Below are 26,990 nucleotides of genomic sequence, written 5' to 3'. Positions count from 1 at the left end.
AGCCATGCATGGATCAAGACCACTGGAAATAGGATCGTAACTTAAACCCATCCCCCCCTGCAAATCGCAACCTGGGTGTGAGCGATGTAATGTTTAGGGGGCCTACTGTACCTTTAGAAATTGTTTTTCTTCACGAATTATGAGGTTTTATGGTTTAATCACGGTCAGATTTTTTCCTAGATTCTACAGTAAATGTATTGTTTGACCTCACTATTCAAGGAATAGACACATTTTCTATATTACGTAATAAACTCGCACTTCTATCAATTAAGTGGGTAGAACAAATCTTGATATGTAAAGTCTCAGTCTCTGTGGTTTTAAGAGATTTCAACCCTGGGGTCGTTCAGAGGTTCTTATGAAGGTGGTCTGTTTTAGATCTTTGTCTTGGGATCAAACAACTTCTGCCGTCATCTTGGTCGGGCTTGAGCTGTGCCATCTCTGAACCAATCAGTCTTTTCCAAACTACTTAACGTTGACAACGTTCTTCCTTTAGCTAGGCTCATCTCTTTGAAGCGTGCATGGCCATAAAGTACTTAGCTATATACATAAAATCATCCCAAAACAATTCTTGACGGACGTATAATCAAACATCGTTCAACTACATAATTCTATATCATGTCTACAACCAATATGTGATTATTATGCTTTGTAGCAAATGCTTCAGAATGCAGAAGAAGACTATTGGTCAATAGGCAATACTGATTGAAACTCTTCACATCCTGATAGCAATCAATATTAGAAGTGTTTGAAAATTAAGAACATATCTTCTGTAAAGTTCTCAGAACCACCCCTTAAAAAAATATGTTCGTCCAATCATTGCATTCGGATTCAGACTTGGATTTATGCTTTTCCATGTCAACACTAATAACGGCGAAATTAATCTACATCAGTCAGATGGTACAACTAGAGCACTGTAAGTGGTTTACGTTCATTATCGCTGTAATGTTATGTGTTTTGAGACAAGAGGCAACTTAACAGTCTATCGTCTCGTGACACTTTGCAGACTCTGCTTTGTGGATTCATGCGTTTTGAAGGAGGCATGGCTTTGAAGGGTGGGATATTACACGTTCAAACCTAGCTTGCTATTGCTAGCCTCTTTGAAACTGTTTTGCGTGTGTTTGGGTCTTGGGTAGGGGGTTTTGGGTAGGGGGTCTTGGGTAGGGGAACTTGTGCATTCCTAAAGCACGAATTCCAATGACCCATTATGTGAGAACAGCCAAACTAACACTGGCATACCAAAAACACCAACTTTGTTTTCCCACTTAAAAAAAGAAAAGAGGAAGTAGTCTTAAAAGTCTGAGATTTATTTGGTTATAACAGGGCAAATATACCATACATCCAATGGTTAAATCAGCACAGTTACCTGCATGCATAGCCACATTACTTATGGCCAGGACATTGGCCATAAGGGTGAGTTTGGTGACAGTTTTCAGCACACACTGGAGGCTTGGGCAATTCAGCTGCAGGCCTCACTGGAGGCTTGGGCAATTCAGCTGCAGGCCTCACTGGAGGCTTGGGCAATTCAGCTGCAGGCCTCACTGGAGGCTTGGGCAATTCAGCTGCAGGCCTCACTGGAGGTTTTGGGAATTCGGCTGCAGGCTTCACTGGAGGCTTCGGGAATTCAGCTACAGGCTTCACTGGAGGCTTCGGGAATTCGGCTGCAGGCTTCACTGGTGGTTTTGGAAGCTCGGCTGTAGGCTTCACTGGAGGCTTCGGGAATTCGGCTGCAGGCTTCGGGAATTCGGCTACAGGCTTCACTGGAGGCTTCGGGAATTCAGCTACAGGCTTCACTGGAGGCTTCGGGAATTCGGCTGCAGGCTTCACTGGAGGCTTCGGGGGTTGGGCTGCAGGCTTCACTGGAGGCTTCGGGTGTTCGGCTGCAGGCTTCACTGGAGGCTTTGGGTGTTCGGCTGCAGGCTTCACCGGAGGTTCAGCTGCAGGCTGCTCTGGCAGTTCATCGGAAGGCTCCGGCAGTTCAGTGGAAGGCTCCGGCCCATGCTCCGGAAGTTCGACGGAAGGCTCAGGCAGTTCAGTGGAAGGCTCCGGCCCATGCTCCGGCAGTTCGACGGAAGGCTCTGGCCCATGCTCCGGCAGTTCGTCGGAAGGCTCCGGTTCAGGCTCAGGCAGTTCGTCGGAAGGCTCCGGTTCAGGCTCAGGCAGTTCGACGGAAGGCTCCGGTTCAGGCTCAGGCAGTTCAACGGAAGGCTCCGGTTCAGGCTCAGGCAGTTCAACGGAAGGCTCCGGTTCAGGCTCAGGCAGTTCAACGGAAGGCTTCACTGGAGGCTTCTGAGGTTCGGCTGGAGGCTTCACTGGAGGCTTCTGAGGTTCGGTTGCAGGCTTCACTGGAGGCTTCTGAGGTTCGGCTGCAGGCTTCACTGGAGGCTTCACTGGAGGCTTCTGAGGTTCGGCTGCAGGCTTCACTGGGGGCTGCTGGGGTTCGGCTGCAGGCTTCACTGGGGGCTGCTGGGGTTCGGCTGCAGGCTTTGGGGGTCCGGCTGCAGGCTTCACAGGTCCGGCTGCAGGCTTCACTGGAGGCTTCTGGGGTTCGGCTGCAGGCTTCGGGGGTCCGGCTGCAGGCTTCACTGGAGGCTTCGGAGGTCCGGCTGCAGGCTTCACTGGATGGATACAGATAGTCAACTTTAGTCAGTCCATTTACCGGCATTCAGTCTCAGATACAGCACAAAACCCAAATAGCAAGTTTTACTCTTTTTAAATTTTAATCATCATCTGTCAATTTTGTAAAGCCACTCTGTGCTTGAAACCATGCTATTGGCTGAATACTTTTTACATTGAGAAAGATTTATTAGAAAACAAGACAAACGGAAATAACGAGGAAGCTGACCCAAACACTAATATAATAACATAACGAATACCTGCAAATGGAGCCATACACTGATGTCCACATCCATTGCTGCAGCATTTCTCATTGTTCGGACAGTCACTGTCATAGTAACAAAACTCGGTACACATTCCTCCTTCTCCAAAATTTGTGCTTGGACACTCTCCTGGCTTTGCTGTTATGCAGACACATGACAGAAACCACATCACTGAATACTGAATGTCTCATTCACTGTATGAAAAACAATGTTGTCATAAGATGATAGTAGGAGGTTTTACCGGAATATTCAGTCTATATACTTCATAGTTTCACGTTTAGCTCAATGCGTTGCTTGCGGTTTCTTTGCAATTATTTGCGAAACTTACTAGCAATTTCTGAGTGAAAACATTTTTTCAGTGTTTTTGGAAGACAGATAGCCTCCATCGTTAATTCAAACTCACTGAAAACAGGCGGCACACACGCGGGCCCACAGGGAAATTGACAGCATTTGTGTCCTCCAGAGCAGCCTCTATCAGAAGTGCATCCTCGACGGGACGGCTCGACCGTCAGCGTCGCCGGACACTGACCGGACACTACAGAATAGGATTCAAGAGGATCATTAGGGTAGACCAGGAAGTGCTGTAATAGTTTGATTCAGCTTTAGAAATGTGTCTCAAACTTTGAACTGAAGCAGATAAATGTGTGAATATTGCAAAGTAGCTTAGAAATCTACCATTTTCACTAAACTGCATCAATCAGTTTCAAAGACTGAGAGTGCCGTTACAACCTACCCCACTATACTAGAGTGAGTAATAGTGCAATGCTGATAGAAAACATGGACATCAGTTATGTTGTATACAAATTTACTGGTGTACATCTTCACAAATTATGCCATCCCCATGACCACCCTAATTAACCTTTTAGGCATTTTAGTAGGCTACTCAACAGAAAACAAAGCAAACATAGGAACGCACTACATATACACAACGCAGAGTTATCGGTTAGAATTACCTCCCAATATTATATTGTAGGCTTATGAAGTTGTTAAACGAAAAAACTTTAGGCAAAAGTTTAAACTCTGGATTGATAACCATCTGGTAACAATTTTGTAGCCACTAATGTTCTTGTTTTAGATTAAACAAAAATGCCTATATTAGTGATTATATGGGTTTTACTTGCACAATGAAAAAATGCATAAACTTATGACAGTTTGCATATTTATACTTAGCTTATTATCAAAACTAAACCAACATACAAAGTTGAAATTCCACTTGACGTCTGTATTGTACTTTTGTAAGCCTACGTGCTGAGCTGTGTCGAAATTCAAACTTTGTTAGGCCCTTTATTTATGCACTTCTTCGGGCTGTGTAATGAAGCTAAAAGAACTTCTCACCTACGACTCCAGCGTCTGTTGTGCTCAAACATGCAGACAGACACAATAAAACAGCACTAAACGAGCAGTACACTCGAGCGGTCATCCTCTCGACCTGCAATCTCTCAAAACAGAAGATGTGCTGAATTTGTGAGTCAGGAGGGGCGGACAGCCAGGAACACAAAACTACAAAGAAAAACCCTGTTGCTGCATCAAAATATCAGCCAAGTCCCACAACAAATAACTCCAACCCTAATGAAAATCACCTGCCTGTAGCTTTCTAATATAGCCTAATCTTGAAGACCTTGATTAGCTTGTTCAGGTGTGTTTGATTAGGGTTGGATGTCGTGATAATTACCGTAATTAGGAGATGATTGAGCGTTTTATGGCAACACTATCAACGTCCAATGAATCTGTCAGGTGGTAAAGCGATCACGTGGTACAAGTCGGAGTTCTACCACAAGTTACAAGTTGTAATTATGACTAAACTCCTACACCTAAACTCTCCAGGAAATGGTTATCTACTGGAGGCTGGCATAAATCTGCATTGAACATCAAGAGACACAGCACAGACAGAGGGCCATGTCTAGAATTTGAATCTGAATTTTTCAATTGCTGATTGATTTGCGATGCAAATCCATGCAAGTAATTATGAATGAAAACAATGTTTCCAGCCACTATAGTGAATACACAGCCATGGTTATATAAAAAACAATTTAATGATGGATGGTTTCATATGGATTACATAATCAGAGAATAGTTGTTCACTCAAGCTTTCTATAGACATATTTCTCATCGTGACTGAGGCAAGTAGCCTATAGAGTTTTGGTTCATTTCTGTGACGCGCTCCAGTTCATCCGATTTTAGAAGAATTCGTAGCCCCACTCGGGCCAAAATACGCATTTATAAACTTCAATATCTCATGCAAAACAATCACAAAACGCTTTGTGACATTTTGAAAAGCCGTGCATGGATCAAGACCACTGGAAATAGGATCGTAACTTAAACCCATCCCCCCCTGCAAATCGCAACCTGGGTGTGAGCGATGTAATGTTTAGGGGGCCTACTGTACCTTTAGAAATTGTTTTTCTTCACGAATTATGAGGTTTTATGGTTTAATCACGGTCAGATTTTTTCCTAGATTCTACAGTAAATGTATTGTTTGACCTCACTATTCAAGGAATAGACACATTTTCTATATTACGTAATAAACTCGCACTTCTATCAATTAAGTGGGTAGAACAAATCTTGATATGTAAAGTCTCAGTCTCTGTGGTTTTAAGAGATTTCAACCCTGGGGTCGTTCAGAGGTTCTTAAGGTGGTGGTCTGTTTTAGATCTTTGTCTTGGGATCAAACAACTTCTGCCGTCATCTTGGTCGGGCTTGAGCTGTGCCATCTCTGAACCAATCAGTCTTTTCCAAACTACTTAACGTTGACAACGTTCTTCCTTTAGCTAGGCTCATCTCTTTGAAGCGTGCATGGCCATAAAGTACTTAGCTATATACATAAAATCATCCCAAAACAATTCTTGACGGACGTATAATCAAACATCGTTCAACTACATAATTCTATATCATGTCTACAACCAATATGTGATTATTATGCTTTGTAGCAAATGCTTCAGAATGCAGAAGAAGACTATTGGTCAATAGGCAATACTGATTGAAACTCTTCACATCCTGATAGCAATCAATATTAGAAGTGTTTGAAAATTAAGAACATATCTTCTGTAAAGTTCTCAGAACCACCCCTTAAAAAAATATGTTCGTCCAATCATTGCATTCGGATTCAGACTTGGATTTATGCTTTTCCATGTCAACACTAATAACGGCGAAATTAATCTACATCAGTCAGATGGTACAACTAGAGCACTGCAAGTTTGTTTGTTTGTTTATTTATTTATATAGCACAGTTTAATACAACTCACGTTGCCCAAAGTGCTTTACAGTCCACAAATAAACAGCACAGAACAAAACGGATAAGTAGAAAAACACATAGCCTAACACACATAGACAATAAGCAGTTTACAGTTTTTTTGCATAGGAATTTAAAAGATATTGCTTCAGCATTGGTTTGAACATGCATAAGGATGTGACTGATCTAATGGACATAGGAAGGTCATTCCACAGTTTAGGTAAGTGGTTTACGTTCATTATCGCTGTAATGTTATGTGTTTTGAGACAAGAGGCAACTTAACAGTCTATCGTCTCGTGACACTTTGCAGACTCTGCTTTGTGGATTCATGCGTTTTGAAGGAGGCATGGCTTTGAAGGGTGGGATATTACACGTTCAAACCTAGCTTGCTATTGCTAGCCTCTTTGAAACTGTTTTGCGTGTGTTTGGGTCTTGGGTAGGGGGTTTTGGGTAGGGGGTCTTGGGTAGGGGAACTTGTGCATTCCTAAAGCACGAATTCCAATGACCCATTATGTGAGAACAGCCAAACTAACACTGGCATACCAAAAACACCAACTTTGTTTTCCCACTTAAAAAAAGAAAAGAGGAAGTAGTCTTAAAAGTCTGAGATTTATTTGGTTATAACAGGGCAAATATACCATACATCCAATGGTTAAATCAGCACAGTTACCTGCATGCATAGCCACATTACTTATGGCCAGGACATTGGCCATAAGGGTGAGTTTGGTGACAGTTTTCAGCACACACTGGAGGCTTGGGCAATTCAGCTGCAGGCCTCACTGGAGGCTTGGGCAATTCAGCTGCAGGCCTCACTGGAGGCTTGGGCAATTCAGCTGCAGGCCTCACTGGAGGCTTGGGCAATTCAGCTGCAGGCCTCACTGGAGGTTTTGGGAATTCGGCTGCAGGCTTCACTGGAGGCTTCGGGAATTCAGCTACAGGCTTCACTGGAGGCTTCGGGAATTCGGCTGCAGGCTTCACTGGTGGTTTTGGAAGCTCGGCTGCAGGCTTCACTGGAGGCTTCGGGAATTCGGCTGCAGGCTTCGGGAATTCGGCTACAGGCTTCACTGGAGGCTTCGGGAATTCAGCTACAGGCTTCACTGGAGGCTTCGGGAATTCGGCTGCAGGCTTCACTGGAGGCTTCGGGGGTTGGGCTGCAGGCTTCACTGGAGGCTTCGGGTGTTCGGCTGCAGGCTTCACTGGAGGCTTTGGGTGTTCGGCTGCAGGCTTCACCGGAGGTTCAGCTGCAGGCTGCTCTGGCAGTTCATCGGAAGGCTCCGGCAGTTCAGTGGAAGGCTCCGGCCCATGCTCCGGAAGTTCGACGGAAGGCTCAGGCAGTTCAGTGGAAGGCTCCGGCCCATGCTCCGGCAGTTCGACGGAAGGCTCTGGCCCATGCTCCGGCAGTTCGTCGGAAGGCTCCGGTTCAGGCTCAGGCAGTTCGTCGGAAGGCTCCGGTTCAGGCTCAGGCAGTTCGACGGAAGGCTCCGGTTCAGGCTCAGGCAGTTCAACGGAAGGCTCCGGTTCAGGCTCAGGCAGTTCAACGGAAGGCTCCGGTTCAGGCTCAGGCAGTTCAACGGAAGGCTTCACTGGAGGCTTCTGAGGTTCGGCTGGAGGCTTCACTGGAGGCTTCTGAGGTTCGGTTGCAGGCTTCACTGGAGGCTTCTGAGGTTCGGCTGCAGGCTTCACTGGAGGCTTCACTGGAGGCTTCTGAGGTTCGGCTGCAGGCTTCACTGGGGGCTGCTGGGGTTCGGCTGCAGGCTTCACTGGGGGCTGCTGGGGTTCGGCTGCAGGCTTTGGGGGTCCGGCTGCAGGCTTCACAGGTCCGGCTGCAGGCTTCACTGGAGGCTTCTGGGGTTCGGCTGCAGGCTTCGGGGGTCCGGCTGCAGGCTTCACTGGAGGCTTCGGAGGTCCGGCTGCAGGCTTCACTGGATGGATACAGATAGTCAACTTTAGTCAGTCCATTTACCGGCATTCAGTCTCAGATACAGCACAAAACCCAAATAGCAAGTTTTACTCTTTTTAAATTTTAATCATCATCTGTCAATTTTGTAAAGCCACTCTGTGCTTGAAACCATGCTATTGGCTGAATACTTTTTACATTGAGAAAGATTTATTAGAAAACAAGACAAACGGAAATAACGAGGAAGCTGACCCAAACACTAATATAATAACATAACAAATACCTGCAAATGGAGCCATACACTGATGTCCACATCCATTGCTGCAGCATTTCTCATTGTTCGGACAGTCACTGTCATAGTAACAAAACTCGGTACACATTCCTCCTTCTCCAAAATTTGTGCTTGGACACTCTCCTGGCTTTGCTGTTATGCAGACACATGACAGAAACCACATCACTGAATACTGAATGTCTCATTCACTGTATGAAAAACAATGTTGTCATAAGATGATAGTAGGAGGTTTTACCGGAATATTCAGTCTATATACTTCATAGTTTCACGTTTAGCTCAATGCGTTGCTTGCGGTTTCTTTGCAATTATTTGCGAAACTTACTAGCAATTTCTGAGTGAAAACATTTTTTCAGTGTTTTTGGAAGACAGATAGCCTCCATCGTTAATTCAAACTCACTGAAAACAGGCGGCACACACGCGGGCCCACAGGGAAATTGACAGCATTTGTGTCCTCCAGAGCAGCCTCTATCAGAAGTGCATCCTCGACGGGACGGCTCGACCGTCAGCGTCGCCGGACACTGACCGGACACTACAGAATAGGATTCAAGAGGATCATTAGGGTAGACCAGGAAGTGCTGTAATAGTTTGATTCAGCTTTAGAAATGTGTCTCAAACTTTGAACTGAAGCAGATAAATGTGTGAATATTGCAAAGTAGCTTAGAAATCTACCATTTTCACTAAACTGCATCAATCAGTTTCAAAGACTGAGAGTGCCGTTACAACCTACCCCACTATACTAGAGTGAGTAATAGTGCAATGCTGATAGAAAACATGGACATCAGTTATGTTGTATACAAATTTACTGGTGTACATCTTCACAAATTATGCCATCCCCATGACCACCCTAATTAACCTTTTAGGCATTTTAGTAGGCTACTCAACAGAAAACAAAGCAAACATAGGAACGCACTACATATACACAACGCAGAGTTATCGGTTAGAATTACCTCCCAATATTATATTGTAGGCTTATGAAGTTGTTAAACGAAAAAACTTTAGGCAAAAGTTTAAACTCTGGATTGATAACCATCTGGTAACAATTTTGTAGCCACTAATGTTCTTGTTTTAGATTAAACAAAAATGCCTATATTAGTGATTATATGGGTTTTACTTGCACAATGAAAAAATGCATAAACTTATGACAGTTTGCATATTTATACTTAGCTTATTATCAAAACTAAACCAACATACAAAGTTGAAATTCCACTTGACGTCTGTATTGTACTTTTGTAAGCCTACGTGCTGAGCTGTGTCGAAATTCAAACTTTGTTAGGCCCTTTATTTATGCACTTCTTCGGGCTGTGTAATGAAGCTAAAAGAACTTCTCACCTACGACTCCAGCGTCTGTTGTGCTCAAACATGCAGACAGACACAATAAAACAGCACTAAACGAGCAGTACACTCGAGCGGTCATCCTCTCGACCTGCAATCTCTCAAAACAGAAGATGTGCTGAATTTGTGAGTCAGGAGGGGCGGACAGCCAGGAACACAAAACTACAAAGAAAAACCCTGTTGCTGCATCAAAATATCAGCCAAGTCCCACAACAAATAACTCCAACCCTAATGAAAATCACCTGCCTGTAGCTTTCTAATATAGCCTAATCTTGAAGACCTTGATTAGCTTGTTCAGGTGTGTTTGATTAGGGTTGGATGTCGTGATAATTACCGTAATTAGGAGATGATTGAGCGTTTTATGGCAACACTATCAACGTCCAATGAATCTGTCAGGTGGTAAAGCGATCACGTGGTACAAGTCGGAGTTCTACCACAAGTTACAAGTTGTAATTATGACTAAACTCCTACACCTAAACTCTCCAGGAAATGGTTATCTACTGGAGGCTGGCATAAATCTGCATTGAACATCAAGAGACACAGCACAGACAGAGGGCCATGTCTAGAATTTGAATCTGAATTTTTCAATTGCTGATTGATTTGCGATGCAAATCCATGCAAGTAATTATGAATGAAAACAATGTTTCCAGCCACTATAGTGAATACACAGCCATGGTTATATAAAAAACAATTTAATGATGGATGGTTTCATATGGATTACATAATCAGAGAATAGTTGTTCACTCAAGCTTTCTATAGACATATTTCTCATCGTGACTGAGGCAAGTAGCCTATAGAGTTTTGGTTCATTTCTGTGACGCGCTCCAGTTCATCCGATTTTAGAAGAATTCGTAGCCCCACTCGGGCCAAAATACGCATTTATAAACTTCAATATCTCATGCAAAACAATCACAAAACGCTTTGTGACATTTTGAAAAGCCGTGCATGGATCAAGACCACTGGAAATAGGATCGTAACTTAAACCCATCCCCCCCTGCAAATCGCAACCTGGGTGTGAGCGATGTAATGTTTAGGGGGCCTACTGTACCTTTAGAAATTGTTTTTCTTCACGAATTATGAGGTTTTATGGTTTAATCACGGTCAGATTTTTTCCTAGATTCTACAGTAAATGTATTGTTTGACCTCACTATTCAAGGAATAGACACATTTTCTATATTACGTAATAAACTCGCACTTCTATCAATTAAGTGGGTAGAACAAATCTTGATATGTAAAGTCTCAGTCTCTGTGGTTTTAAGAGATTTCAACCCTGGGGTCGTTCAGAGGTTCTTAAGGTGGTGGTCTGTTTTAGATCTTTGTCTTGGGATCAAACAACTTCTGCCGTCATCTTGGTCGGGCTCGAGCTGTGCCATCTCTGAACCAATCAGTCTTTTCCAAACTACTTAACGTTGACAACGTTCTTCCTTTAGCTAGGCTCATCTCTTTGAAGCGTGCATGGCCATAAAGTACTTAGCTATATACATAAAATCATCCCAAAACAATTCTTGACGGACGTATAATCAAACATCGTTCAACTACATAATTCTATATCATGTCTACAACCAATATGTGATTATTATGCTTTGTAGCAAATGCTTCAGAATGCAGAAGAAGACTATTGGTCAATAGGCAATACTGATTGAAACTCTTCACATCCTGATAGCAATCAATATTAGAAGTGTTTGAAAATTAAGAACATATCTTCTGTAAAGTTCTCAGAACCACCCCTTAAAAAAATATGTTCGTCCAATCATTGCATTCGGATTCAGACTTGGATTTATGCTTTTCCATGTCAACACTAATAACGGCGAAATTAATCTACATCAGTCAGATGGTACAACTAGAGCACTGTAAGTGGTTTACGTTCATTATCGCTGTAATGTTATGTGTTTTGAGACAAGAGGCAACTTAACAGTCTATCGTCTCGTGACACTTTGCAGACTCTGCTTTGTGGATTCATGCGTTTTGAAGGAGGCATGGCTTTGAAGGGTGGGATATTACACGTTCAAACCTAGCTTGCTATTGCTAGCCTCTTTGAAACTGTTTTGCGTGTGTTTGGGTCTTGGGTAGGGGGTTTTGGGTAGGGGGTCTTGGGTAGGGGAACTTGTGCATTCCTAAAGCACGAATTCCAATGACCCATTATGTGAGAACAGCCAAACTAACACTGGCATACCAAAAACACCAACTTTGTTTTCCCACTTAAAAAAAGAAAAGAGGAAGTAGTCTTAAAAGTCTGAGATTTATTTGGTTATAACAGGGCAAATATACCATACATCCAATGGTTAAATCAGCACAGTTACCTGCATGCATAGCCACATTACTTATGGCCAGGACATTGGCCATAAGGGTGAGTTTGGTGACAGTTTTCAGCACACACTGGAGGCTTGGGCAATTCAGCTGCAGGCCTCACTGGAGGCTTGGGCAATTCAGCTGCAGGCCTCACTGGAGGCTTGGGCAATTCAGCTGCAGGCCTCACTGGAGGCTTGGGCAATTCAGCTGCAGGCCTCACTGGAGGTTTTGGGAATTCGGCTGCAGGCTTCACTGGAGGCTTCGGGAATTCAGCTACAGGCTTCACTGGAGGCTTCGGGAATTCGGCTGCAGGCTTCACTGGTGGTTTTGGAAGCTCGGCTGCAGGCTTCACTGGAGGCTTCGGGAATTCGGCTGCAGGCTTCGGGAATTCGGCTACAGGCTTCACTGGAGGCTTCGGGAATTCAGCTACAGGCTTCACTGGAGGCTTCGGGAATTCGGCTGCAGGCTTCACTGGAGGCTTCGGGGGTTGGGCTGCAGGCTTCACTGGAGGCTTCGGGTGTTCGGCTGCAGGCTTCACTGGAGGCTTTGGGTGTTCGGCTGCAGGCTTCACCGGAGGTTCAGCTGCAGGCTGCTCTGGCAGTTCATCGGAAGGCTCCGGCAGTTCAGTGGAAGGCTCCGGCCCATGCTCCGGAAGTTCGACGGAAGGCTCAGGCAGTTCAGTGGAAGGCTCCGGCCCATGCTCCGGCAGTTCGACGGAAGGCTCTGGCCCATGCTCCGGCAGTTCGTCGGAAGGCTCCGGTTCAGGCTCAGGCAGTTCGTCGGAAGGCTCCGGTTCAGGCTCAGGCAGTTCGACGGAAGGCTCCGGTTCAGGCTCAGGCAGTTCAACGGAAGGCTCCGGTTCAGGCTCAGGCAGTTCAACGGAAGGCTTCACTGGAGGCTTCTGAGGTTCGGCTGGAGGCTTCACTGGAGGCTTCTGAGGTTCGGTTGCAGGCTTCACTGGAGGCTTCTGAGGTTCGGCTGCAGGCTTCACTGGAGGCTTCACTGGAGGCTTCTGAGGTTCGGCTGCAGGCTTCACTGGGGGCTGCTGGGGTTCGGCTGCAGGCTTCACTGGGGGCTGCTGGGGTTCGGCTGCAGGCTTTGGGGGTCCGGCTGCAGGCTTCACAGGTCCGGCTGCAGGCTTCACTGGAGGCTTCTGGGGTTCGGCTGCAGGCTTCGGGGGTCCGGCTGCAGGCTTCACTGGAGGCTTCGGAGGTCCGGCTGCAGGCTTCACTGGATGGATACAGATAGTCAACTTTAGTCAGTCCATTTACCGGCATTCAGTCTCAGATACAGCACAAAACCCAAATAGCAAGTTTTACTCTTTTTAAATTTTAATCATCATCTGTCAATTTTGTAAAGCCACTCTGTGCTTGAAACCATGCTATTGGCTGAATACTTTTTACATTGAGAAAGATTTATTAGAAAACAAGACAAACGGAAATAACGAGGAAGCTGACCCAAACACTAATATAATAACATAACAAATACCTGCAAATGGAGCCATACACTGATGTCCACATCCATTGCTGCAGCATTTCTCATTGTTCGGACAGTCACTGTCATAGTAACAAAACTCGGTACACATTCCTCCTTCTCCAAAATTTGTGCTTGGACACTCTCCTGGCTTTGCTGTTATGCAGACACATGACAGAAACCACATCACTGAATACTGAATGTCTCATTCACTGTATGAAAAACAATGTTGTCATAAGATGATAGTAGGAGGTTTTACCGGAATATTCAGTCTATATACTTCATAGTTTCACATTTAGTTCAATGCGTTGCTTGCGGTTTCTTTGCAATTATTTGTGAAACTTACTAGCAATTTCTGAGTGAAAACATTTTTTCAGTGTTTTTGGAAGACAGATAGCCTCCATCGTTAATTCAAACTCACTGAAAACAGGCGGCACACACGCGGGCCCACAGGGAAATTGACAGCATTTGTGTCCTCCAGAGCAGCCTCTATCAGAAGTGCATCCTCGACGGGACGGCTCGACCGTCAGCGTCGCCGGACACTGACCGGACACTACAGAATAGGATGCAAGAGGATCATTAGGGTAGACCGGGAAGTGCTGTAATAGTTTGATTCAGCTTTAGAAATGCGTCTCAAACTTTGAACTGAAGCAGATAAATGTGTGAATATTGCAAAGTAGCTTAGAAATCTACCATTTTCACTAAACTGCATCAATCAGTTTCAAAGACTGAGAGTGCCGTTACAACCTACCCCACTATAGTAGAGTGAGTAATAGTGCAATGCTGATAGAAAACATGGACATCAGTTATGTTGTATACAAATTTACTGGTGTACATCTTCACAAATTATGCCATCCCCATGACCACCCTAATTAACCTTTTAGGCATTTTAGTAGGCTACTCAACAGAAAACAAAGCAAACATAGGAACGCACTACATATACACAACGCAGAGTTATCGGTTAGAATTACCTCCCAATATTATATTGTAGGCTTATGAAGTTGTTAAACGAAAAAACTTTAGGCAAAAGTTTAAACTCTGGATTGATAACCATCTGGTAACAATTTTGTAGCCACTAATGTTCTTGTTTTAGATTAAACAAAAATGCCTATATTAGTGATTATATGGGTTTTACTTGCACAATGAAAAAATGCATAAACTTATGACAGTTTGCATATTTATACTTAGCTTATTATCAAAACTAAACCAACATACAAAGTTGAAATTCCACTTGACGTCTGTATTGTACTTTTGTAAGCCTACGTGCTGAGCTGTGTCGAAATTCAAACTTTGTTAGGCCCTTTATTTATGCACTTCTTCGGGCTGTGTAATGAAGCTAAAAGAACTTCTCACCTACGACTCCAGCGTCTGTTGTGCTCAAACATGCAGACAGACACAATAAAACAGCACTAAACGAGCAGTACACTCGAGCGGTCATCCTCTCGACCTGCAATCTCTCAAAACAGAAGATGTGCTGAATTTGTGAGTCAGGAGGGGTGGACAGCCAGGAACACAAAACTACAAAGAAAAACCCTGTTGCTGCATCAAAATATCAGCCAAGTCCCACAACAAATAACTCCAACCCTAATGAAAATCACCTGCCTGTAGCTTTCTAATATAGCCTAATCTTGAAGACCTTGATTAGCTTGTTCAGGTGTGTTTGATTAGGGTTGGATGTCGTGATAATTACCGTAATTAGGAGATGATTGAGCGTTTTATGGCAACACTATCAACGTCCAATGAATCTGTCAGGTGGTAAAGCGATCACGTGGTACAAGTCGGAGTTCTACCACAAGTTACAAGTTGTAATTATGACTAAACTCCTACACCTAAACTCTCCAGGAAATGGATATCTACTGGAGGCTGGCATAAATCTGCATTGAACATCAAGAGACACAGCACAGACAGAGGGCCATGTCTAGAATTTGAATCTGAATTTTTCAATTGCTGATTGATTTGCGATGCAAATCCATGCAAGTAATTATGAATGAAAACAATGTTTCCAGCCACTATAGTGAATACACAGCCATGGTTATATAAAAAACAATTTAATGATGGATGGTTTCATATGGATTACATAATCAGAGAATAGTTGTTCACTCAAGCTTTCTATAGACATATTTCTCATTGTGACTGAGGCAAGTAGCCTATAGAGTTTTGGTTCATTTCTGTGACGCGCTCCAGTTCATCCGATTTTAGAAGAATTCGTAGCCCCACTCGGGCCAAAATACGCATTTATAAACTTCAATATCTCATGCAAAACAATCACAAAACGCTTTGTGACATTTTGAAAAGCCATGCATGGATCAAGACCACTGGAAATAGGATCGTAACTTAAACCCATCCCCCCCTGCAAATCGCAACCTGGGTGTGAGCGATGTAATGTTTAGGGGGCCTACTGTACCTTTAGAAATTGTTTTTCTTCACGAATTATGAGGTTTTATGGTTTAATCACGGTCAGATTTTTTCCTAGATTCTACAGTAAATGTATTGTTTGACCTCACTATTCAAGGAATAGACACATTTTCTATATTACGTAATAAACTCGCACTTCTATCAATTAAGTGGGTAGAACAAATCTTGATATGTAAAGTCTCAGTCTCTGTGGTTTTAAGAGATTTCAACCCTGGGGTCGTTCAGAGGTTCTTATGAAGGTGGTCTGTTTTAGATCTTTGTCTTGGGATCAAACAACTTCTGCCGTCATCTTGGTCGGGCTTGAGCTGTGCCATCTCTGAACCAATCAGTCTTTTCCAAACTACTTAACGTTGACAACGTTCTTCCTTTAGCTAGGCTCATCTCTTTGAAGCGTGCATGGCCATAAAGTACTTAGCTATATACATAAAATCATCCCAAAACAATTCTTGACAGACGTATAATCAAACATCGTTCAACTACATAATTCTATATCATGTCTACAACCAATATGTGATTATTATGCTTTGTAGCAAATGCTTCAGAATGCAGAAGAAGACTATTGGTCAATAGGCAATACTGATTGAAACTCTTCACATCCTGATAGCAATCAATATTAGAAGTGTTTGAAAATTAAGAACATATCTTCTGTAAAGTTCTCAGAACCACCCCTTAAAAAAATATGTTCGTCCAATCATTGCATTCGGATTCAGACTTGGATTTATGCTTTTCCATGTCAACACTAATAACGGCGAAATTAATCTACATCAGTCAGATGGTACAACTAGAGCACTGTAAGTGGTTTACGTTCATTATCGCTGTAATGTTATGTGTTTTGAGACAAGAGGCAACTTAACAGTCTATCGTCTCGTGACACTTTGCAGACTCTGCTTTGTGGATTCATGCGTTTTGAAGGAGGCATGGCTTTGAAGGGTGGGATATTACACGTTCAAACCTAGCTTGCTATTGCTAGCCTCTTTGAAACTGTTTTGCGTGTGTTTGGGTCTTGGGTAGGGGGTTTTGGGTAGGGGGTCTTGGGTAGGGGAACTTGTGCATTCCTAAAGCACGAATTCCAATGACCCATTATGTGAGAACAGCCAAACTAACACTGGCATACCAAAAACACCAACTTTGTTTTCCCACTTAAAAAAAGAAAAGAGGAAGTAGTCTTAAAAGTCTGAGATTTATTTGGTTATAACAGGGCAAATATACCATACATCCAATGGTTAAATCAGCACAGTTACCTGCATGCATAGCCACATTACTTATGGCCAGGACATTGGCCATAAGGGTGAGTTTGGTGACAGTTTTCAGCACACACTGGAGGCTTGGGCAATTCAGCTGCAGGCCTCACTGGAGGCTTGGGCAATTCAGCTGCAGGCCTCACTGGAGGCTTGGGCAATTCAGCTGCAGGCCTCACTGGAGGCTTGGGCAATTCAGCTGCAGGCCTCACTGGAGGTTTTGGGAATTCGGCTGCAGGCTTCACTGGAGGCTTCGGGAATTCAGCTACAGGCTTCACTGGAGGCTTCGGGAATTCGGCTGCAGGCTTCACTGGTGGTTTTGGAAGCTCGGCTGCAGGCTTCACTGGAGGCTTCGGGAATTCGGCTGCAGGCTTCGGGAATTCGGCTACAGGCTTCACTGGAGGCTTCGGGAATTCAGCTACAGGCTTCACTGGAGGCTTCGGGAATTCGGCTGCAGGCTTCACTGGAGGCTTCGGGGGTTGGGCTGCAGGCTTCACTGGAGGCTTCGGGTGTTCGGCTGCAGGCTTCACTGGAGGCTTTGGGTGTTCGGCTGCAGGCTTCACCGGAGGTTCAGCTGCAGGCTGCTCTGGCAGTTCATCGGAAGGCTCCGGCAGTTCAGTGGAAGGCTCCGGCCCATGCTCCGGAAGTTCGACGGAAGGCTCAGGCAGTTCAGTGGAAGGCTCCGGCCCATGCTCCGGCAGTTCGACGGAAGGCTCTGGCCCATGCTCCGGCAGTTCGTCGGAAGGCTCCGGTTCAGGCTCAGGCAGTTCGTCGGAAGGCTCCGGTTCAGGCTCAGGCAGTTCGACGGAAGGCTCCGGTTCAGGCTCAGGCAGTTCAACGGAAGGCTCCGGTTCAGGCTCAGGCAGTTCAACGGAAGGCTCCGGTTCAGGCTCAGGCAGTTCAACGGAAGGCTTCACTGGAGGCTTCTGAGGTTCGGCTGGAGGCTTCACTGGAGGCTTCTGAGGTTCGGTTGCAGGCTTCACTGGAGGCTTCTGAGGTTCGGCTGCAGGCTTCACTGGAGGCTTCACTGGAGGCTTCTGAGGTTCGGCTGCAGGCTTCACTGGGGGCTGCTGGGGTTCGGCTGCAGGCTTCACTGGGGGCTGCTGGGGTTCGGCTGCAGGCTTTGGGGGTCCGGCTGCAGGCTTCACAGGTCCGGCTGCAGGCTTCACTGGAGGCTTCTGGGGTTCGGCTGCAGGCTTCGGGGGTCCGGCTGCAGGCTTCACTGGAGGCTTCGGAGGTCCGGCTGCAGGCTTCACTGGATGGATACAGATAGTCAACTTTAGTCAGTCCATTTACCGGCATTCAGTCTCAGATACAGCACAAAACCCAAATAGCAAGTTTTACTCTTTTTAAATTTTAATCATCATCTGTCAATTTTGTAAAGCCACTCTGTGCTTGAAACCATGCTATTGGCTGAATACTTTTTACATTGAGAAAGATTTATTAGAAAACAAGACAAACGGAAATAACGAGGAAGCTGACCCAAACACTAATATAATAACATAACAAATACCTGCAAATGGAGCCATACACTGATGTCCACATCCATTGCTGCAGCATTTCTCATTGTTCGGACAGTCACTGTCATAGTAACAAAACTCGGTACACATTCCTCCTTCTCCAAAATTTGTGCTTGGACACTCTCCTGGCTTTGCTGTTATGCAGACACATGACAGAAACCACATCACTGAATACTGAATGTCTCATTCACTGTATGAAAAACAATGTTGTCATAAGATGATAGTAGGAGGTTTTACCGGAATATTCAGTCTATATACTTCATAGTTTCACGTTTAGCTCAATGCGTTGCTTGCGGTTTCTTTGCAATTATTTGCGAAACTTACTAGCAATTTCTGAGTGAAAACATTTTTTCAGTGTTTTTGGAAGACAGATAGCCTCCATCGTTAATTCAAACTCACTGAAAACAGGCGGCACACACGCGGGCCCACAGGGAAATTGACAGCATTTGTGTCCTCCAGAGCAGCCTCTATCAGAAGTGCATCCTCGACGGGACGGCTCGACCGTCAGCGTCGCCGGACACTGACCGGACACTACAGAATAGGATTCAAGAGGATCATTAGGGTAGACCAGGAAGTGCTGTAATAGTTTGATTCAGCTTTAGAAATGTGTCTCAAACTTTGAACTGAAGCAGATAAATGTGTGAATATTGCAAAGTAGCTTAGAAATCTACCATTTTCACTAAACTGCATCAATCAGTTTCAAAGACTGAGAGTGCCGTTACAACCTACCCCACTATACTAGAGTGAGTAATAGTGCAATGCTGATAGAAAACATGGACATCAGTTATGTTGTATACAAATTTACTGGTGTACATCTTCACAAATTATGCCATCCCCATGACCACCCTAATTAACCTTTTAGGCATTTTAGTAGGCTACTCAACAGAAAACAAAGCAAACATAGGAACGCACTACATATACACAACGCAGAGTTATCGGTTAGAATTACCTCCCAATATTATATTGTAGGCTTATGAAGTTGTTAAACGAAAAAACTTTAGGCAAAAGTTTAAACTCTGGATTGATAACCATCTGGTAACAATTTTGTAGCCACTAATGTTCTTGTTTTAGATTAAACAAAAATGCCTATATTAGTGATTATATGGGTTTTACTTGCACAATGAAAAAATGCATAAACTTATGACAGTTTGCATATTTATACTTAGCTTATTATCAAAACTAAACCAACATACAAAGTTGAAATTCCACTTGACGTCTGTATTGTACTTTTGTAAGCCTACGTGCTGAGCTGTGTCGAAATTCAAACTTTGTTAGGCCCTTTATTTATGCACTTCTTCGGGCTGTGTAATGAAGCTAAAAGAACTTCTCACCTACGACTCCAGCGTCTGTTGTGCTCAAACATGCAGACAGACACAATAAAACAGCACTAAACGAGCAGTACACTCGAGCGGTCATCCTCTCGACCTGCAATCTCTCAAAACAGAAGATGTGCTGAATTTGTGAGTCAGGAGGGGCGGACAGCCAGGAACACAAAACTACAAAGAAAAACCCTGTTGCTGCATCAAAATATCAGCCAAGTCCCACAACAAATAACTCCAACCCTAATGAAAATCACCTGCCTGTAGCTTTCTAATATAGCCTAATCTTGAAGACCTTGATTAGCTTGTTCAGGTGTGTTTGATTAGGGTTGGATGTCGTGATAATTACCGTAATTAGGAGATGATTGAGCGTTTTATGGCAACACTATCAACGTCCAATGAATCTGTCAGGTGGTAAAGCGATCACGTGGTACAAGTCGGAGTTCTACCACAAGTTACAAGTTGTAATTATGACTAAACTCCTACACCTAAACTCTCCAGGAAATGGTTATCTACTGGAGGCTGGCATAAATCTGCATTGAACATCAAGAGACACAGCACAGACAGAGGGCCATGTCTAGAATTTGAATCTGAATTTTTCAATTGCTGATTGATTTGCGATGCAAATCCATGCAAGTAATTATGAATGAAAACAATGTTTCCAGCCACTATAGTGAATACACAGCCATGGTTATATAAAAAACAATTTAATGATGGATGGTTTCATATGGATTACATAATCAGAGAATAGTTGTTCACTCAAGCTTTCTATAGACATATTTCTCATCGTGACTGAGGCAAGTAGCCTATAGAGTTTTGGTTCATTTCTGTGACGCGCTCCAGTTCATCCGATTTTAGAAGAATTCGTAGCCCCACTCGGGCCAAAATACGCATTTATAAACTTCAATATCTCATGCAAAACAATCACAAAACGCTTTGTGACATTTTGAAAAGCCGTGCATGGATCAAGACCACTGGAAATAGGATCGTAACTTAAACCCATCCCCCCCTGCAAATCGCAACCTGGGTGTGAGCGATGTAATGTTTAGGGGGCCTACTGTACCTTTAGAAATTGTTTTTCTTCACGAATTATGAGGTTTTATGGTTTAATCACGGTCAGATTTTTTCCTAGATTCTACAGTAAATGTATTGTTTGACCTCACTATTCAAGGAATAGACACATTTTCTATATTACGTAATAAACTCGCACTTCTATCAATTAAGTGGGTAGAACAAATCTTGATATGTAAAGTCTCAGTCTCTGTGGTTTTAAGAGATTTCAACCCTGGGGTCGTTCAGAGGTTCTTAAGGTGGTGGTCTGTTTTAGATCTTTGTCTTGGGATCAAACAACTTCTGCCGTCATCTTGGTCGGGCTCGAGCTGTGCCATCTCTGAACCAATCAGTCTTTTCCAAACTACTTAACGTTGACAACGTTCTTCCTTTAGCTAGGCTCATCTCTTTGAAGCGTGCATGGCCATAAAGTACTTAGCTATATACATAAAATCATCCCAAAACAATTCTTGACGGACGTATAATCAAACATCGTTCAACTACATAATTCTATATCATGTCTACAACCAATATGTGATTATTATGCTTTGTAGCAAATGCTTCAGAATGCAGAAGAAGACTATTGGTCAATAGGCAATACTGATTGAAACTCTTCACATCCTGATAGCAATCAATATTAGAAGTGTTTGAAAATTAAGAACATATCTTCTGTAAAGTTCTCAGAACCACCCCTTAAAAAAATATGTTCGTCCAATCATTGCATTCGGATTCAGACTTGGATTTATGCTTTTCCATGTCAACACTAATAACGGCGAAATTAATCTACATCAGTCAGATGGTACAACTAGAGCACTGTAAGTGGTTTACGTTCATTATCGCTGTAATGTTATGTGTTTTGAGACAAGAGGCAACTTAACAGTCTATCGTCTCGTGACACTTTGCAGACTCTGCTTTGTGGATTCATGCGTTTTGAAGGAGGCATGGCTTTGAAGGGTGGGATATTACACGTTCAAACCTAGCTTGCTATTGCTAGCCTCTTTGAAACTGTTTTGCGTGTGTTTGGGTCTTGGGTAGGGGGTTTTGGGTAGGGGGTCTTGGGTAGGGGAACTTGTGCATTCCTAAAGCACGAATTCCAATGACCCATTATGTGAGAACAGCCAAACTAACACTGGCATACCAAAAACACCAACTTTGTTTTCCCACTTAAAAAAAGAAAAGAGGAAGTAGTCTTAAAAGTCTGAGATTTATTTGGTTATAACAGGGCAAATATACCATACATCCAATGGTTAAATCAGCACAGTTACCTGCATGCATAGCCACATTACTTATGGCCAGGACATTGGCCATAAGGGTGAGTTTGGTGACAGTTTTCAGCACACACTGGAGGCTTGGGCAATTCAGCTGCAGGCCTCACTGGAGGCTTGGGCAATTCAGCTGCAGGCCTCACTGGAGGCTTGGGCAATTCAGCTGCAGGCCTCACTGGAGGCTTGGGCAATTCAGCTGCAGGCCTCACTGGAGGTTTTGGGAATTCGGCTGCAGGCTTCACTGGAGGCTTCGGGAATTCAGCTACAGGCTTCACTGGAGGCTTCGGGAATTCGGCTGCAGGCTTCACTGGTGGTTTTGGAAGCTCGGCTGCAGGCTTCACTGGAGGCTTCGGGAATTCGGCTGCAGGCTTCGGGAATTCGGCTACAGGCTTCACTGGAGGCTTCGGGAATTCAGCTACAGGCTTCACTGGAGGCTTCGGGAATTCGGCTGCAGGCTTCACTGGAGGCTTCGGGGGTTGGGCTGCAGGCTTCACTGGAGGCTTCGGGTGTTCGGCTGCAGGCTTCACTGGAGGCTTTGGGTGTTCGGCTGCAGGCTTCACCGGAGGTTCAGCTGCAGGCTGCTCTGGCAGTTCATCGGAAGGCTCCGGCAGTTCAGTGGAAGGCTCCGGCCCATGCTCCGGAAGTTCGACGGAAGGCTCAGGCAGTTCAGTGGAAGGCTCCGGCCCATGCTCCGGCAGTTCGACGGAAGGCTCTGGCCCATGCTCCGGCAGTTCGTCGGAAGGCTCCGGTTCAGGCTCAGGCAGTTCGTCGGAAGGCTCCGGTTCAGGCTCAGGCAGTTCGACGGAAGGCTCCGGTTCAGGCTCAGGCAGTTCAACGGAAGGCTCCGGTTCAGGCTCAGGCAGTTCAACGGAAGGCTCCGGTTCAGGCTCAGGCAGTTCAACGGAAGGCTTCACTGGAGGCTTCTGAGGTTCGGCTGGAGGCTTCACTGGAGGCTTCTGAGGTTCGGTTGCAGGCTTCACTGGAGGCTTCTGAGGTTCGGCTGCAGGCTTCACTGGAGGCTTCACTGGAGGCTTCTGAGGTTCGGCTGCAGGCTTCACTGGGGGCTGCTGGGGTTCGGCTGCAGGCTTCACTGGGGGCTGCTGGGGTTCGGCTGCAGGCTTTGGGGGTCCGGCTGCAGGCTTCACAGGTCCGGCTGCAGGCTTCACTGGAGGCTTCTGGGGTTCGGCTGCAGGCTTCGGGGGTCCGGCTGCAGGCTTCACTGGAGGCTTCGGAGGTCCGGCTGCAGGCTTCACTGGATGGATACAGATAGTCAACTTTAGTCAGTCCATTTACCGGCATTCAGTCTCAGATACAGCACAAAACCCAAATAGCAAGTTTTACTCTTTTTAAATTTTAATCATCATCTGTCAATTTTGTAAAGCCACTCTGTGCTTGAAACCATGCTATTGGCTGAATACTTTTTACATTGAGAAAGATTTATTAGAAAACAAGACAAACGGAAATAACGAGGAAGCTGACCCAAACACTAATATAATAACATAACAAATACCTGCAAATGGAGCCATACACTGATGTCCACATCCATTGCTGCAGCATTTCTCATTGTTCGGACAGTCACTGTCATAGTAACAAAACTCGGTACACATTCCTCCTTCTCCAAAATTTGTGCTTGGACACTCTCCTGGCTTTGCTGTTATGCAGACACATGACAGAAACCACATCACTGAATACTGAATGTCTCATTCACTGTATGAAAAACAATGTTGTCATAAGATGATAGTAGGAGGTTTTACCGGAATATTCAGTCTATATACTTCATAGTTTCACGTTTAGCTCAATGCGTTGCTTGCGGTTTCTTTGCAATTATTTGCGAAACTTACTAGCAATTTCTGAGTGAAAACATTTTTTCAGTGTTTTTGGAAGACAGATAGCCTCCATCGTTAATTCAAACTCACTGAAAACAGGCGGCACACACGCGGGCCCACAGGGAAATTGACAGCATTTGTGTCCTCCAGAGCAGCCTCTATCAGAAGTGCATCCTCGACGGGACGGCTCGACCGTCAGCGTCGCCGGACACTGACCGGACACTACAGAATAGGATTCAAGAGGATCATTAGGGTAGACCAGGAAGTGCTGTAATAGTTTGATTCAGCTTTAGAAATGTGTCTCAAACTTTGAACTGAAGCAGATAAATGTGTGAATATTGCAAAGTAGCTTAGAAATCTACCATTTTCACTAAACTGCATCAATCAGTTTCAAAGACTGAGAGTGCCGTTACAACCTACCCCACTATACTAGAGTGAGTAATAGTGCAATGCTGATAGAAAACATGGACATCAGTTATGTTGTATACAAATTTACTGGTGTACATCTTCACAAATTATGCCATCCCCATGACCACCCTAATTAACCTTTTAGGCATTTTAGTAGGCTACTCAACAGAAAACAAAGCAAACATAGGAACGCACTACATATACACAACGCAGAGTTATCGGTTAGAATTACCTCCCAATATTATATTGTAGGCTTATGAAGTTGTTAAACGAAAAAACTTTAGGCAAAAGTTTAAACTCTGGATTGATAACCATCTGGTAACAATTTTGTAGCCACTAATGTTCTTGTTTTAGATTAAACAAAAATGCCTATATTAGTGATTATATGGGTTTTACTTGCACAATGAAAAAATGCATAAACTTATGACAGTTTGCATATTTATACTTAGCTTATTATCAAAACTAAACCAACATACAAAGTTGAAATTCCACTTGACGTCTGTATTGTACTTTTGTAAGCCTACGTGCTGAGCTGTGTCGAAATTCAAACTTTGTTAGGCCCTTTATTTATGCACTTCTTCGGGCTGTGTAATGAAGCTAAAAGAACTTCTCACCTACGACTCCAGCGTCTGTTGTGCTCAAACATGCAGACAGACACAATAAAACAGCACTAAACGAGCAGTACACTCGAGCGGTCATCCTCTCGACCTGCAATCTCTCAAAACAGAAGATGTGCTGAATTTGTGAGTCAGGAGGGGCGGACAGCCAGGAACACAAAACTACAAAGAAAAACCCTGTTGCTGCATCAAAATATCAGCCAAGTCCCACAACAAATAACTCCAACCCTAATGAAAATCACCTGCCTGTAGCTTTCTAATATAGCCTAATCTTGAAGACCTTGATTAGCTTGTTCAGGTGTGTTTGATTAGGGTTGGATGTCGTGATAATTACCGTAATTAGGAGATGATTGAGCGTTTTATGGCAACACTATCAACGTCCAATGAATCTGTCAGGTGGTAAAGCGATCACGTGGTACAAGTCGGAGTTCTACCACAAGTTACAAGTTGTAATTATGACTAAACTCCTACACCTAAACTCTCCAGGAAATGGTTATCTACTGGAGGCTGGCATAAATCTGCATTGAACATCAAGAGACACAGCACAGACAGAGGGCCATGTCTAGAATTTGAATCTGAATTTTTCAATTGCTGATTGATTTGCGATGCAAATCCATGCAAGTAATTATGAATGAAAACAATGTTTCCAGCCACTATAGTGAATACACAGCCATGGTTATATAAAAAACAATTTAATGATGGATGGTTTCATATGGATTACATAATCAGAGAATAGTTGTTCACTCAAGCTTTCTATAGACATATTTCTCATCGTGACTGAGGCAAGTAGCCTATAGAGTTTTGGTTCATTTCTGTGACGCGCTCCAGTTCATCCGATTTTAGAAGAATTCGTAGCCCCACTCGGGCCAAAATACGCATTTATAAACTTCAATATCTCATGCAAAACAATCACAAAACGCTTTGTGACATTTTGAAAAGCCGTGCATGGATCAAGACCACTGGAAATAGGATCGTAACTTAAACCCATCCCCCCCTGCAAATCGCAACCTGGGTGTGAGCGATGTAATGTTTAGGGGGCCTACTGTACCTTTAGAAATTGTTTTTCTTCACGAATTATGAGGTTTTATGGTTTAATCACGGTCAGATTTTTTCCTAGATTCTACAGTAAATGTATTGTTTGACCTCACTATTCAAGGAATAGACACATTTTCTATATTACGTAATAAACTCGCACTTCTATCAATTAAGTGGGTAGAACAAATCTTGATATGTAAAGTCTCAGTCTCTGTGGTTTTAAGAGATTTCAACCCTGGGGTCGTTCAGAGGTTCTTAAGGTGGTGGTCTGTTTTAGATCTTTGTCTTGGGATCAAACAACTTCTGCCGTCATCTTGGTCGGGCTTGAGCTGTGCCATCTCTGAACCAATCAGTCTTTTCCAAACTACTTAACGTTGACAACGTTCTTCCTTTAGCTAGGCTCATCTCTTTGAAGCGTGCATGGCCATAAAGTACTTAGCTATATACATAAAATCATCCCAAAACAATTCTTGATGGACGTATAATCAAACATCGTTCAACTACATAATTCTATATCATGTCTACAACCAATATGTGATTATTATGCTTTGTAGCAAATGCTTCAGAATGCAGAAGAAGACTATTGGTCAATAGGCAATACTGATTGAAACTCTTCACATCCTGATAGCAATCAATATTAGAAGTGTTTGAAAATTAAGAACATATCTTCTGTAAAGTTCTCAGAACCACCCCTTAAAAAAATATGTTCGTCCAATCATTGCATTCGGATTCAGACTTGGATTTATGCTTTTCCATGTCAACACTAATAACGGCGAAATTAATCTACATCAGTCAGATGGTACAACTAGAGCACTGTAAGTGGTTTACGTTCATTATCGCTGTAATGTTATGTGTTTTGAGACAAGAGGCAACTTAACAGTCTATCGTCTCGTGACACTTTGCAGACTC

The 26,990-nt window shown here is 43.9% G+C and overlaps 5 protein-coding genes across 28 annotated transcripts; all 5 read right to left on the bottom strand.

Moving 5' to 3' along the window:
- Positions 1-1,283: 1,283 nt before the first annotated feature.
- LOC307006906 (uncharacterized protein) lies at positions 1,284-4,501 on the bottom strand. 4 transcript variants are annotated; one of them, XM_079628411.1, is made up of 5 exons: positions 4,212-4,501; positions 3,280-3,411; positions 2,874-3,014; positions 1,705-2,615; positions 1,285-1,637 (listed from the first exon to the last, which is right to left on the bottom strand). In XM_079628411.1, exons 1-5 carry the CDS (start codon positions 4,294-4,296, stop codon positions 1,635-1,637), a joined length of 1,272 nt encoding a protein of 423 aa, XP_079484537.1. In that variant the 5' UTR covers positions 4,297-4,501; the 3' UTR covers positions 1,285-1,634. The 4 variants fall into 4 exon arrangements, with proteins under 4 accessions (XP_079484534.1, XP_079484537.1, XP_079484535.1 ...); XM_079628409.1 differs by having other exon boundaries at positions 1,285-2,463; positions 2,509-2,615; XM_079628408.1 differs by having other exon boundaries at positions 1,284-2,615.
- A 1,867-nt stretch (positions 4,502-6,368) lies between these two features.
- Positions 6,369-9,967, bottom strand: LOC306995601 (uncharacterized protein). 7 transcript variants are annotated; one of them, XM_079607362.1, is made up of 6 exons: positions 9,624-9,913; positions 8,692-8,823; positions 8,286-8,426; positions 7,921-8,027; positions 7,018-7,875; positions 6,695-6,950 (listed from the first exon to the last, which is right to left on the bottom strand). In XM_079607362.1, the coding sequence occupies exons 1-6, from the start codon at positions 9,706-9,708 to the stop codon at positions 6,948-6,950; spliced, it is 1,326 nt and encodes a 441-aa protein (XP_079463488.1). In that variant the 5' UTR covers positions 9,709-9,913; the 3' UTR covers positions 6,695-6,947. The 7 variants fall into 7 exon arrangements, with proteins under 7 accessions (XP_079463483.1, XP_079463488.1, XP_079463487.1 ...); XM_079607361.1 differs by having other exon boundaries at positions 7,018-8,027; XM_079607358.1 differs by having other exon boundaries at positions 6,696-7,875; positions 9,624-9,967.
- A 1,806-nt stretch (positions 9,968-11,773) lies between these two features.
- LOC306995581 (uncharacterized protein) lies at positions 11,774-15,048 on the bottom strand. 3 transcript variants are annotated; one of them, XM_079607332.1, is made up of 6 exons: positions 14,742-15,025; positions 13,810-13,941; positions 13,404-13,544; positions 13,039-13,145; positions 12,169-12,993; positions 11,848-12,122 (listed from the first exon to the last, which is right to left on the bottom strand). In XM_079607332.1, the coding sequence occupies exons 1-6, from the start codon at positions 14,824-14,826 to the stop codon at positions 12,099-12,101; spliced, it is 1,314 nt and encodes a 437-aa protein (XP_079463458.1). In that variant the 5' UTR covers positions 14,827-15,025; the 3' UTR covers positions 11,848-12,098. The 3 variants fall into 3 exon arrangements, with proteins under 3 accessions (XP_079463457.1, XP_079463456.1, XP_079463458.1); XM_079607331.1 differs by having other exon boundaries at positions 11,774-12,993; positions 14,742-15,048; XM_079607330.1 differs by having other exon boundaries at positions 11,847-13,145; positions 14,742-15,046.
- A 1,589-nt stretch (positions 15,049-16,637) lies between these two features.
- On the bottom strand, positions 16,638-20,236 carry LOC306995554 (uncharacterized protein). Of its 7 annotated transcripts, none has more exons than XM_079607270.1 (6): positions 19,893-20,182; positions 18,961-19,092; positions 18,555-18,695; positions 18,190-18,296; positions 17,287-18,144; positions 16,964-17,219 (listed from the first exon to the last, which is right to left on the bottom strand). In XM_079607270.1, the coding sequence occupies exons 1-6, from the start codon at positions 19,975-19,977 to the stop codon at positions 17,217-17,219; spliced, it is 1,326 nt and encodes a 441-aa protein (XP_079463396.1). In that variant the 5' UTR covers positions 19,978-20,182; the 3' UTR covers positions 16,964-17,216. The 7 variants fall into 7 exon arrangements, with proteins under 7 accessions (XP_079463390.1, XP_079463396.1, XP_079463395.1 ...); XM_079607268.1 differs by having other exon boundaries at positions 16,965-17,544; positions 17,605-18,144; XM_079607269.1 differs by having other exon boundaries at positions 17,287-18,296.
- A 1,552-nt stretch (positions 20,237-21,788) lies between these two features.
- On the bottom strand, positions 21,789-25,387 carry LOC306995523 (uncharacterized protein). 7 transcript variants are annotated; one of them, XM_079607203.1, is made up of 6 exons: positions 25,044-25,333; positions 24,112-24,243; positions 23,706-23,846; positions 23,341-23,447; positions 22,438-23,295; positions 22,115-22,370 (listed from the first exon to the last, which is right to left on the bottom strand). In XM_079607203.1, the coding sequence occupies exons 1-6, from the start codon at positions 25,126-25,128 to the stop codon at positions 22,368-22,370; spliced, it is 1,326 nt and encodes a 441-aa protein (XP_079463329.1). In that variant the 5' UTR covers positions 25,129-25,333; the 3' UTR covers positions 22,115-22,367. The 7 variants fall into 7 exon arrangements, with proteins under 7 accessions (XP_079463324.1, XP_079463329.1, XP_079463328.1 ...); XM_079607202.1 differs by having other exon boundaries at positions 22,438-23,447; XM_079607199.1 differs by having other exon boundaries at positions 22,116-23,295; positions 25,044-25,387.
- Between the last annotated feature and the right edge of the window lie 1,603 nt (positions 25,388-26,990).

This window comes from Phoxinus phoxinus (assembly GCF_949152265.1).
Source record: "Phoxinus phoxinus genome assembly, chromosome: 1".
Taxonomy (NCBI): Eukaryota; Metazoa; Chordata; class Actinopteri; order Cypriniformes; family Leuciscidae; genus Phoxinus; species Phoxinus phoxinus.
Note: the sequence above shows the minus strand (reverse complement) of the source record. Positions and strands in the feature narration are given on the sequence as shown.